The following is a 12,478-nucleotide window of genomic DNA, read 5'->3' on the forward strand; positions in this document are numbered from 1 at the left end:
AGGTACGAGGCCTTGATTCTGTTGCTCTTCTTCGTGGATTCTTTCAAACTTTGTGTTTTCATTGAAGGTGAATTGTTGAAAAAACTCGTTTCCTTTTTTTAAATCAAATGTAATCAGAAGAGCTTCGCGACTACTCGACATTGTCTTCAGGAAATATATAACATTAACGTCAGCCACAACAATGTTTTACCTTTTCCTGATCTAATTCTGATTTTTCTAATAATTAGTGTAAATCCATTCTAAGATACAATTAATCAAACATTATTACTTTTTACAAAAATGTAACAGGCGGATCTGATGAGAAATTAAGGGAGCTGTCGTGTCGTGTAGTTGCGTCGCTTGGATGGAGGCTAAAGACAGAGAAATGCTTGTCGTAAATAGTACACCATACGATCGACCTTTGGAAACTGCAGTCTGGTACCCTCACGTCGCGAAGGAAAATATCGCTGTGTACTCGACACGCTTATGGGCCATACCGACTACCTGTCTTGATCGTAACGTGCTTTAATTAAAGGCTAGACAGAACACTTAAATGGTCGATTTTTTTCTTCTAATTTTCTTGTTTTTAAGTAAAATGCGAAAAAGTTGATTCTGTTGATTCTCCAGGACTAAAGCACCTTTTCCCGATTGAAACGAGAGAACTTGAACCAAAGTGCGGAATTGGATTAAAGAAGTTTTGTAAGAGTTGATTTCCCTTTAATTTTCAATAAACGAGATGGGGTGGGGCATGCAGATAAAAAGACATGTAACGAGCGCGAGAAGGGCACATGGTGCGGTCGCCAATGGAAATCGAGGGCGGTGCTTCAACAGTGGAAGGGGTGATATGTCCAGAATTGTACTATAAGTGTTCGTAGTCCTTGCCAGATGCATCTTTAAGTCCATTTTACAAGTGCTGGGGAAGCTAAAAGTTTTGGGGGAATATTTTATTTATTTATAACTTTATTCAAAGGAATATATTTTTGGACATTTTAAGGGATTTTTGGACTTACTTCAAAAAGGTAAAAGAAAAAATGGAGAAAAAGCATTGAAATAAACTTTAAGCTGAGACTATATTGCATTTCAATAAAAATTTAATACATGTATTACAATTCCTATTTCACTTTTAAATACTTTCAACGTATCAGTGATTTAACTTAACCAGGTTGCTGCAACGTGCATCAAGTTTAATTATTAGCAGAAATTGCCAGCAGTCAGTGATGACTGCATGCACCCCGCGGACTGGCCCTGGTGTATATATATATACAAGATTTCTGCTCTGTTATTTCTGCTCTGTTATTACAACTCTCCTCAGGTAAGGGAGAAGTCTGAATGCAGAAAAAAGAGTTTCCAAATCTAAAAATCTGAAAAAATTACTAAAGGCACATCATTAGAAACTTGAACACTGGTAAAAAAAAGTGTCTGTGATGAAAGCACGCATCCACGTGAAATTCCCAGCAGGTAAAAACATCATGTCCGCAAGATATCCTAACTGACACCATCAACATTTCCTGACACCCTGCAGAAAAGGGATTCAGTGACGAGGGACGAATTTCAGAGACGTGCTGGTTCCACAACTTCCTGTTGTAACTGAGGCTTTTTGTTCAAGTTTGTTTAGAAATTACAGGGGAAAAAACCCCAAGCCCTTTACATCAGCTCATTGCCAAATACATCAAAATGAAAGGATTATTTTCAAAAATAATGCATCAACTTGATCAGCTGCTGCTCACAATACTGATTTACAGTCCCAAAGACTTGTTTTTTAAAGTCCAGTAGTCAAACTAATTGTTTTTACTGGGCTCGCTTGCTAAAATTTATCACTAAAATTGTACAGCCAAGATAAGTTTCTCATTTAATAATGTCCACTTTAATTTAGTTCTCTTAGCTTAGCTTTGTTTTAGCTATGTCTGAGTGAAGTCTTTCTAGTCTAAGTAAATATCCATTAGAGAAGATACGGTCAGCACTTTCGTCAAAGCGTCCAACGTCGTCGGTTCCCAGCTGTGAAACACCTCCATGCGCTGCTTCTGGTTCATGAGGAAACCGTTGTTGGAGAAGCGCCCGCGGATGCTGTGGGCATCTAACCAGACAAAGGGAGCAGTGGTGTCGCTCATCAGCCGGATGTTGAACGTGTCATTGGCACCTTTGGAGACTTCAAACTGCAAAGACAAAAGGCCCCAAAATGACTCATTTAAACCATCATAAATATTTTGGGAAATCTCAAAACGACAACACGTGACTGAAATAACGCCACTCAGAACCCACCTTGATGTGTGCTTGCTTGATCCCCTCCGCATCCTTGAATGACGACAAGAAGAAGGGGTTGACTGGTGACGTCAGACGAGGCTGGATACCGGTGACTTGGAAAGTGAGGTAACAAGCCTCCCGCTTGGGGCAGTGCGGGGACAGTATCTCCGTTGTTTTCTGCACCAAGACAGGTTTTGCACTCTGGGCAAACTATGCAAATAGCAATGTGAGAACAAACGGTCATACCTCTATAACCGAGTGCAATAACATGTTGATTATCCAGCTTGACCTTCAAAGTCATGGCCAAAAATGTGCTATATGATGTGGCCTGCATGATTTAATAAATTAATCCTCATTTGGGCAATGGAGTAGACTTATTTTAAATCTTGCTCTCTGAAACCTGCTGTCCTTTGAAAATAGAAAATCATATCGGGCATTTTACTATACCAGACTGTATCTAACCCTCTGGCAGGCTGCTCATGATATATAATCTTATGATTATGATTACTAAATTCACTTCAGAGTACTGGTTAGGGGATATTCTACATTTTCAGTTGAGACTGCAAAAATTGAGTCCTAGATTAGGTTACAATGAAGTCTTGAACTCATTTCCAGGCTTCTGGGAAAAATGAGTCCAAATACGAGAACCAGAGCAACACAGTCCTGAACTGCTGACTGTTTTTCCTTCTCTTTTTCTCACCTGCTGGAATTGTTTGGTGACTGACCGCAGGGGCGTCTGGCTAGCCCAGGACCAGACGGTGACATTCAACAAGCCCTGGAGGATCCTCTCTGAATCAGTGATGACGTACACCGACAGCACCCCCTTGTCATCTTCCACGCCGGAGGCGAGGAAGGGCGCAAAGAAGTCCTTGGCGTAGTAATGGAGCATCTTCCATTTGCCGCCATACTCTGAGGACACAAGGTTGCCATGGTAACAGTTGGCAAACACAGGGGGGACATTCATGTTGGAATGGCATACGTATAGACATTTATCATGATGCTGCCATGTTTGTCTTGTTCCTGGTAGACCCATTAGCAACAGTAATACAACTTCATGTATTGACTAAAGGGAACAGACTTTTCCTTCCAGCCTCAGTTTGGTTACATTGCTTTGAACTGTAGAAAAGCAAGATGGCTACCTCATGATAGAGGTCTCTTGCTTGAGAGCTTTGGTGCAAACAAAAACTAGTTGAGGACTTACTGGTTTCACTTCCAGAAGGGTACTTTTAAAAAGTGTCAAAATGGTTCGAAAATATCAACAGATCTGAGTCATCTAGCCTTGAAATCTCTCACCGATAGATGCCCAGGATGGAGCCTGCCATATGTCATTCAGCTGCCAGTACACAGCTCCCATCGTCATCCCTTCCCCGGCCACAATGGTCGACTGCAGACGGCGGTAGTGTTCCGTCTCAAACTTGTAGCACAGAGCTTGTGATATCTACGTGTAAAAAGCCGCAAGGATTTTGTATCTCCTTTTAACAGTTCAAGACCAAAACCAAGGGATGGGGGTTCAGATAATGGTTATTATTCTGGACAATTAATACTGTTCGGAAATTATGGTTTACCTGGGTCAGATATATCCTGTCGATGAATTTCTGGGTTGCGTTTGCGGAGGTACTGTCTTTAAAATGCCGCTGGATCTGCATCATCATCTGCTTGTTTCCTATCATCGACACAAGAAAAGACATTAAGAAAAGCACAGACAAATTTTATTCCACATGGGCATAGAACAATGGAAGCATTTTTGGTCAGCTGGCCTGCTTTCACAAGACTCATACAATAGCCCCACTTTGAAAGCATTTGTTCCTGCATGGAAAGAACACATTGTGGCATAATATCTTGCTCAAGGGCACAACCACTGATCCCTGGCTCCATGCTGTGCAGTTTCACACCAATATCTTCTTGAATGAATGAGAAAGCACTTAGTAAAAACAGGTGAAGATGACTTTTGGGGCAAAGACACAGGCTAGTGAAGTTTTAAAGGCGAATGAAGATAAAGCATTATCAAAGCTCAGTGTTGTCAGAGGGGATTTATCCCCTTGAGGTTGACATGAGACTGCATGGTCACCTACCATTTGCATGATGTTGGCGGTGCTCACTGAAGCTGCTGTTGAGTGACCAGTCTCCCTCCTTGGAAACTGGCCTCAGTGTGTCAAATGAGGGCCAGGACTGGAAGCCGTACTCTGAGGCAAACCGGGGCTTGGGGTACACTGAGACATCCCAGCAGTCAGCAGCATAATTGTAGTAATGAACTGTAATAAAAACAATGGAATATTAAGGAAATATGATTAGAAGGTTTGAAGTAAGGACATGGCAATGCGACAAAGTTTCAGTCAGCATTTATGTGAACATCTCTTTTAGGGGTGAGTGACGTTTTGGAAAAGAGCTGGTGTGAGAGACTCAGAGAATCAGGAAGATTTTTGTGAGGTAGATCACATGGAGCAAAAGCACTGTTAATACACATATCATGATGCAGTGCTATAAGAAACCCCCCAAAAAATTGAATCTTTGTAATTGGTCAGTTTTATCACACTTATGATTCCTACTAACTCCCAGACCTTCCCTTTGTATTCATAAGTTGCTCTGTGATGCCATGTCTGAAAATTGGTGGTGTTGTCTCTGGCTATGGCTATTTGCTGTGGAATACAAATGGCAAAAAAACAAAAAGCCAAAGGCACAAAATGAATATTTGGCCAGGGCCTGGCCTCATTTGGCTCTCCTCAGGAAAGCCACTGGGACCTCCACAGTTCTAGATAGAATGTACAACTGGTGGGTTTCTTGTCTAGCGCCTCACCGTCGCCGTAGTGAGGATCAGTTGGGTCCTTGGCAACCCATCCTTCTTTCTGTGACTCGGGGCCATTGGAAGGACTGGAGCTGACAGACGGCAAGATGGTGTTTTCTTCGTTCAGCGCCTTCAGGATGGTGTTGACATACAGGGTGACATAGTCCTTCTGGTAAAGGCTGAAATTCTTTGCTGTTCCATACCTACAAACATTTGTGTAAATCACAGACTAGAATTAAGTGATGTACAGAAACGTTTGGAAACAACACTTTGCAGGATAATTGGAATCTTTTGAATGCCAAATCTCTTTGACTGCTTTCCATCAATGTAATCAGAACAACTTCTAAAAATCGCAAAGGTAGATTTAAAAGAGCAGTGCTCTCAAGGAATCTCAGATGTCACCAGCAAGGTAACACCATTTTCTTCTCATTTATAACTGTATGTATAACTCTTGAATATAAAAATCAAAATAGCTCTTGTGATAACAACACACACAGGACTTTTTCAAAGATGGAACACAGGACTTACCAGTTCTGTCTCAGGGCAACTTCGTTTTCGTTGTTTGCACTCCAGGCAATGACCGATGGATGGCTTGATAAACGTCTCACCTGTAACATATAAGATTGAGCCCAAGATTAAGGATGGCTGATACATCAGGCAAATGGAGAAGCGCAACAAATTTGTCATCACAGAATTGATATCACACTTTCTAATTTGTCCTTGCTTTCACAGCAAGTGTGAACTGATGCTTGCAGTTACCTGTCAGTGTTTCAGTCAAGTACCATAGAAGTACTTGTAATTGTTCAACAAGTCTTTGCTGGTACCCAGTCACCATTTAAGCCATGAGCTATTTACCAGTCCAGTATTTCAAAAGCGCATGCTCAAAATGAAGTGCATCTGAGGTCATTTGGGGACAGCAGTACGCAATCGAGAGGTCTGCCCAATCAGTGCAGCCATACACTGACTCACGTGTGGGTTCTTCTCGAATCAACTTGGGTTTTGGGATAAAGTGAAATATCTCATTTGCTCATCCTCTGTACAGAGTAAGAGCACTTATAAAAGCACCAGTGATAACTCGTGGAAAATACTCTTAGAGTGTTTGTGAAGTACTCAACTACAGCTATGGGCCCAATTTAATGCCGGTGCTAGGCACACAATTTCAAGCTCTGAGCATTTCGGAGAGACCCTAAGGAGTAAACACAGCAAAAGGCACGCTAAACTTGGAGGAAAGATTTGCTTAACTTAGTGACGTAATAATGAAAATCTCTATGCACGCCCATGCAATTTTTGGTGATGAGCAAAACAATCATGAACTGTTCATCGTGAAATATGCTTTACTGCTAAGCAAATTTTTGTGCTGTGGTTAACAAAACAATTGCTTAGTGGTAAGTGCCGTGACGTTAGGCCCTGGTACCTGTTGGACGACTTCCTCTGTCACACTGCTCAGAAAGGCCGCACCGACTGGGTACATGGCACAGGCAAACTGGAGGTCCTGCCACACCAGGATGCCAAGCTGGTCGCAGATCTCATAGAACGCGTCCTGCTCGTACACCCCGCCGCCCCAGACCCTGGTGGCGTGCATGTTGGCATCCACCAGGGACTGCAGCAAGTTGGCAAGGTGGTCACGTCCGACGCGCTCCTGGAAGGCGTCCGCAGGGATCCAGTTGGCCCCCTTGATGAAGACGGGGAGAGTGTTGATCTTGAAGTAGAAGGACAGGCCTGCATGAGACAACAAGGGAGAATGCCACAAAATACATACATTGATTGTCACAATACATGTATATGGACTGTCACAATATAACTGTCAAAATATATGGACTGTAACAATATACATATACTGACTGGCAATAGGGGCAATAGTGAATACCTATGCACCCCCCAACTCTGTAACTGATAAGGGCCTTGATAGCCACAAGACATTGTCCCAATCTATCCAAACCAAATATGGGGCCTGTTTGTTTCACAGGGATCTGGATCAGGATCAGTGATTCAAAGTTGGTTCACGGACACCAGAACCCACCGAATGGAGACAGCAAACCGGCTTTGGGATCAGTGCTCAAGATCCAGGTCTGCGTTTGTTTCACGCTTGAATCACTCATCCATCCGATATTCAATTTTCTTCTCCATGACTACACAAACATTTTGAGAAGGTAGGCCACCTGTCACAAATACCGCCTACCCATTCAATTTCCTCATGATGAAGCTGTTTCCTAAGACTCTTTCCATTTACCTTTTGAATTTGGGACCTCTGTTTGCACCAGCTCAACGTAACGGAAGCCAAACTTGAGTGACTTGGCAGAGTTTTCTGTAGCCTTGTCGCTGCTTTCAAATCGGATGTTGAGATCGTAGAGGGGCTGAGTTCCAAACCCTGCCGGCCACCATGTCTCTGCCTGCCAAAAAAAGGTCTGTGATAGACTTATCCGAGGAGACACCATGATGACAGCCCACAGCAGGTGCCCCCATCAAAATCTGCCATTGGCCAACATGTGTAATATCACACTGCCTGGTTTCTTCAGACAACCCATGTATTGCTTTGTTGGCCTGCTTGTTAGTTTTTATGCTGTAATTCCATGCCTGAATTACCTGGCTACGGCTAGCAGAGACACGCGTGTCAATGGGAAATGGCAGCAGCCGCCGCCTAATGGCTTTCATTGACAAATGTGTAATTCTTTGTAGCCAGTTCTTTCTGATGCAGCCAAGGTTACAGTATTCTCCAAGCTCACATATGATCTGTTAAAACTTATTTCCGTCGTTCGGCAATGGTGTTTCACAATGTGCTTAATTAACAGTTTTTCAGGCGCAGGAAAATTACGGATTTCTGACTCACATTCTGTACTTGAAACTGCATGGATGCGGTTGTCTGTTGTTTTGTTAGAGCAACAGGTGTCGTCTTTGAGACACTGAGCTGTGGGAAACCGGCCGTAAGGGTGCCCTTGCATGCAGCATTTGAACCGAGTTCAAAATGAATGGTGATGTTGATGGACCACGGCCGAACATAGAATTTCTCTGGGGAGAAAAAAAAAAAAAAGACAAAATGCTCCAATAACAAACAAACTTGTCCAAAATCTTCGTTTTTCAACACATGTAGGAGTAACATTGGCTAAAAAGATGTGCATTGATTAAAATCTGCATTCCGAGGATGAAAACATCTGAAAGTTTATTTCCAAAAAGTCAACACTGTATACACCAATTTTTTCATACAATTTCCTCAATGCAATAAATGTAATGAGTGACGGCAAATAATTAAATCCTGAGGTCCCAAGCATGCTACAAATTTATCGCTTCTTGAAATTTCCAAAAATTAACAAAATATATACATCCTTTGACAGTTGAAAAATTGAGTTTGAAGGATAGGAGGGAAAATGAGAAAAAGATGATTAAAATTCTGACAGAAATACAAATACGTACTGTTCCACGGAACAGCTGTGGCGACAACATCTCTTATGACAGCACAGTCAAAAGTCTCAATACGAATGTTCTTCCTGTCAAAAAAATAATGGAATACTTTTTACGAGAAGCACCTTTACACTGCGAACTTTGTCAAAAGTGATTTTTTTTACTTCATATGAATCAAACTGTATTGAGCACAGCGCTGTTACCAATTGGTTATAAAATCATTATTAATCAGTTCTGGTAATAACACCAAGGATTCCTTAAAAGTGCCCCTGGCAATGTACCTCCTAAGCCTGAAGAAACCTGTGGAGAGGAGACAATGAGAAGCAGTTACAGTTTTAGAGATGGAAAGAAAACCCCCGAGGAATATTCTGGGTAAAACCTCACGGACTCAGGTAGGGACTGAAAACCCGATTCACATGTGGGCCGAGCCGGGATTCAAACCCGGACCGCAGAGGTTGAAGGCAAGGAAAAAAACCTATACGCCAACCTGACTCCCCTAATTTCATTGCCAGTTCAAATTCTCGAAATGCAATTTCAATATGAACTCGATACAAACAACAGAGTAAAATTGCTGGTGTCTACCAAATGGCTTGAGGGGCAAATGCGGGCCCCCAGTCCCATCCAAAGGAAGACTGCTCCTTGCGGATGAAGTTGGGGTGGCATATGCCGTGCTGGACATCAGGGGGGCAGTCCGGGGGGACGTCGTAGGCCGTGTGGGCTTTCCACTGGCTCTGCGCGTACTTCACAGCTGAGCTGAAGGCCACAGAAATTGTGTTGGTCCCCTCCTACATACGGGTCAAAAGTTCCAATGTGTCAAGTACCAATTCTGACGGCACAAACTTAGGGGGTGGAGGTTGGACATCCCTCCAGAAGTTTTGCACACTCAATTACAACTAGTCCACCCGAGACATCAAACTGCATGGGAATTTGGACTGTAGACCTTGTTAGTTGATGGACAGGGGGGGTCTTGGGAGGGTTCAGCATCTTCATCATGACACTAGGGTAGATATTAGGCTGAAAGCCGGGAAATATTTTAAGGCCATGGGATGGTTCAAAATTTTTAGCAAAGGTTGAACATTATTAGAGATGAAGGGCCTGTTTGTTTCACGTGGATTTGGATCTTGATCGGTGATCCCAATGGCGGTTTGTTCCATCTATTAAAAGAGCTCTGGTGTAGGGCTGTGCTGAATATCCAAATATCTGTGTATTTGATCGAGTACTGAATATTCAAATATTATTTTCCAAATTTGAATATTCAAATGCAAAGTTCATGAAAAGGAAGGGAGAATTTTTCTTTTTCAAATGAGAAAAACTGCACTTTGGAGGCTTGTTTCAAGTAGATCAAATGGAAAGCCACAGAAACCTTACAACAATTCAAAAATTAAATTATTCATTACAAAATTTTAAAGGATAAGAAGTATCTAAATCTTGCTAAATGATGGCTGAAGAGACGTCCAGATGTGAGAAGCTATTACAGTGATTAAAATGTACAATTGTTTGCATTCTTGCAACTGATTTTGTATATGGTTTGTTCATCAATAATCTGCCAGTCGGTAAGACCGAATGTTCAGATATTCGATCGAATTGAAGGTGGAATATTCGAATAGTGAATAATTCAAATTGACTCAGCCCTACTCTGGTGTCAGGGAACCAACGACGGATTACTGTGAAAGAAACAGGCCAATGATGGAAGTTGTACAGAAATGGGAGGCAATACTCAGATAATATTATTGCAAATTATTTATTAACAGTCTCCCAAAGCGTAGAGAATGGGAGACGGGGCTCCACAGATATCAGGGGAGGACTTTGTTAAATCTCATGAGGCCACTTAGAATGTGTAATGAGAACTGGTATTTCGTGTGAAGTCATTCCACGGGTTTCAAAGTCAAACTGTAAGCATTAGCAACAAATCCTGCAACATACACGTTCTACATACTCACTTTGAGGACATTTTTCACGTTAAACTCGTAGCGGATGAACATATTTTCAGACTTCCCAACTGACTTGCCATTGATTGTGACCGTTGAAATGGTGTCCAGGCCCTCGCAGATGAGCAAAACATTTTTGAGAGCCAGTTGCTCCTTTGTTACTAAAACAAGAGGAAAACTTGGCCGTCACGTAATGGCTTAAGAAAGCACTGAGCATAAAAAACATTGAATATGTCAAAAATGAGGAAAAAAAAGTAGGAAGTGCGGTTAAAAAACACTCATGATCCTTGACTGCTTACGGTTGAACTTCCTCGAGAAGGTCCAGTTGTTGTTTGCCACCCAACGATAATTGACATCGTTACTTTCCATGTACGGTTCGTCGATCTTCTTGGCCGCCATCAAGGCTGTGTACACACCCCCAGGCACAGTGGCAGGCACCGTGATACCTCCATAAACAATACAAATCACAGTTACATTGTAAAAAATATCGCCCATGGAATTTAACAGGCAATGATATACCAGACTCCAAACACCAGACAAAAGCAAGATATCACCGCCTGTAACCAGGCGGTGGTAGGTTTCGGTCCCACATGGTTAAACTTGTGAATTTTTTTTCTAATGTACTCTTCGAAAGCTCCAAGCACAAAGCACTCCTAAAGTTGATTTGCAAAAGGTAGTAAATGTTGGAAGCCTGACTGATGGTACAACAATAGAGGGGTGGGAAAAGGCTACCCCGTAAGTTTCCCGATCATTTCTTTGAATATTAAACCTTGAATCAATTTTCCTTTCGTGGGGGAGGGAATGAAAAGGGGGGTGGATTGAGCTTGTGGGCCTCCGAGTTTGACCATGTATTCCGCATGCATCGCTAGAGATTAAGCATGGCACATGCCGACTGCAAAATCAGGAAGACTTTTAGTGATGGTGCAGTTACTGCAAGCTTAATGCCAGCTAAAATGCAGAGAAAAGGGACGACACCTTCTTCTACATGTAAATAACAGGCTTTCCCAATGTACAAAAAATGTACATCGATCAAGTGTTTATCTAATGGCTTACTTTTATTTGCATTGGTGAGTGACCATGTCCCACCCAGGTCGATCCTGGTTTCTGCTCCGGTCCACTGGAAGCAAACCGCCAAGGTTAACGCCAGTAAGGAAATGTGGACTTCCATTGCAACGTCCCAGCTGACTGTCAAAATCCTGCAGCACTGGGGAGACATTATCCATTACATTGACCATGTGTGTTTTCAGTTGCTTTCATCCACTGTAATCTTGCCAAATACCCTGAATAGCTTTATTTTTCATGGAGAAAAGTAAGCCAAATGCTCAGTATGGTCAACAAACTCTCAATAAGGTGCATTTGATGACCATAGCTTCTACAAGTTGACACAGGGTTTAACCTCATCCGCCAGGATTTATTAATCCCAATATTTGTTATTTAATAATAGGACCGTCACTGTATCATAAGTCGCCCATCACCTTTTCTAATTCACGGTTCTCAAAGATTGTTTTCAAAAGGGGATATAATGTCAAACATTTCCCACAGGATTGACCAACAGGGCCAGCAGTAAAATCAGGCCTAAAGTTTGTGTAACACACTTCCATTTCAACTAGCTTCAGTGGTTGGAAAACCTAGCAATGGCTCGTGGATCTTCTACTCCATGTACTTAGCCACAGAGGTGAGTTTTCGCATTTTTTTAAAATTTCTATTAAAGTAAAAAATCTCTTCCTACCTCCTTGGTAAAACACAGTATACGGACAACACTTGATGCCTCTGTGAGTGTCAGAGAGTTGTCTCAAAAAGTGTTTTCTAACATGTCTAAGAAAATGCTTCAGAATTTTCTCAGCTATTAAATTTTCAATTTTTTTAGGACTTATTATCACTTTTGGATGGTTGTTAAAAAGGGAAAATTAGTGTTGTCCGTATATGAAACTCTTTCCCAGTCGTAGTCATAGGCCCCCACCTGATGTTTGGTGTCAGATCATAGAATTTTGTGTAACCAGAGATCTAGAGGAGAAAAAAAACAACTGTTAAAGTAGATGCGACGACCGCCCTCTCCATCCAAAAGATAGCCACACCGCGTAGTCATGTGATCGAACCACTCAATTTTCCAAAAATAGAGTAACAGCGCACAGGTTAGCGCAAGTGCGCAAGC

The 12,478-nt window shown here is 42.1% G+C and overlaps 1 protein-coding gene across 2 annotated transcripts; it reads right to left on the reverse strand.

Moving 5' to 3' along the window:
* Positions 1-1,052: 1,052 nt before the first annotated feature.
* Positions 1,053-12,441, reverse strand: manba (mannosidase beta). Of its 2 annotated transcripts, none has more exons than XM_022234720.2 (17): positions 12,287-12,441; positions 11,380-11,530; positions 10,626-10,772; positions 10,339-10,487; positions 8,981-9,183; positions 8,411-8,484; positions 7,830-8,008; positions 7,233-7,392; positions 6,417-6,721; positions 5,531-5,610; positions 5,015-5,205; positions 4,293-4,472; positions 3,786-3,883; positions 3,514-3,658; positions 2,921-3,129; positions 2,239-2,430; positions 1,053-2,132 (listed from the first exon to the last, which is right to left on the reverse strand). In XM_022234720.2, exons 2-17 carry the CDS (start codon positions 11,492-11,494, stop codon positions 1,899-1,901), a joined length of 2,661 nt encoding a protein of 886 aa, XP_022090412.2. In that variant the 5' UTR covers positions 11,495-11,530; positions 12,287-12,441; the 3' UTR covers positions 1,053-1,898. The 2 variants fall into 2 exon arrangements, with proteins under 2 accessions (XP_022090412.2, XP_022090413.2); XM_022234721.2 differs by having other exon boundaries at positions 12,056-12,413.
* Positions 12,442-12,478: the final 37 nt, after the last annotated feature.

Source organism: Acanthaster planci, linkage group LG16 (genome assembly GCF_054643075.1).
Source record: "Acanthaster planci isolate LZ-2023a linkage group LG16, COTS_SCS, whole genome shotgun sequence".
NCBI lineage: Eukaryota > Metazoa > Echinodermata > Asteroidea > Valvatida > Acanthasteridae > Acanthaster > Acanthaster planci.

Bases quoted from the DNA above. Each gene is read 5' to 3' on its own strand.
- manba (XM_022234720.2), bottom strand. From the start codon at position 11,494: ATGGAAGTCCACATTTCCTTACTGGCGTTAACCTTGGCGGTTTGCTTC. The intron at 8,485-8,980 runs GTAGACACCAGC...TTTTTTTGACAG, and splicing joins TTTGCCCCTCAAGCCATTTG to GAAGAACATTCGTATTGAGA. The intron at 3,884-4,292 runs GTAGGTGACCAT...TGTCGATGATAG, and splicing joins CCGCCAACATCATGCAAATG to GAAACAAGCAGATGATGATG.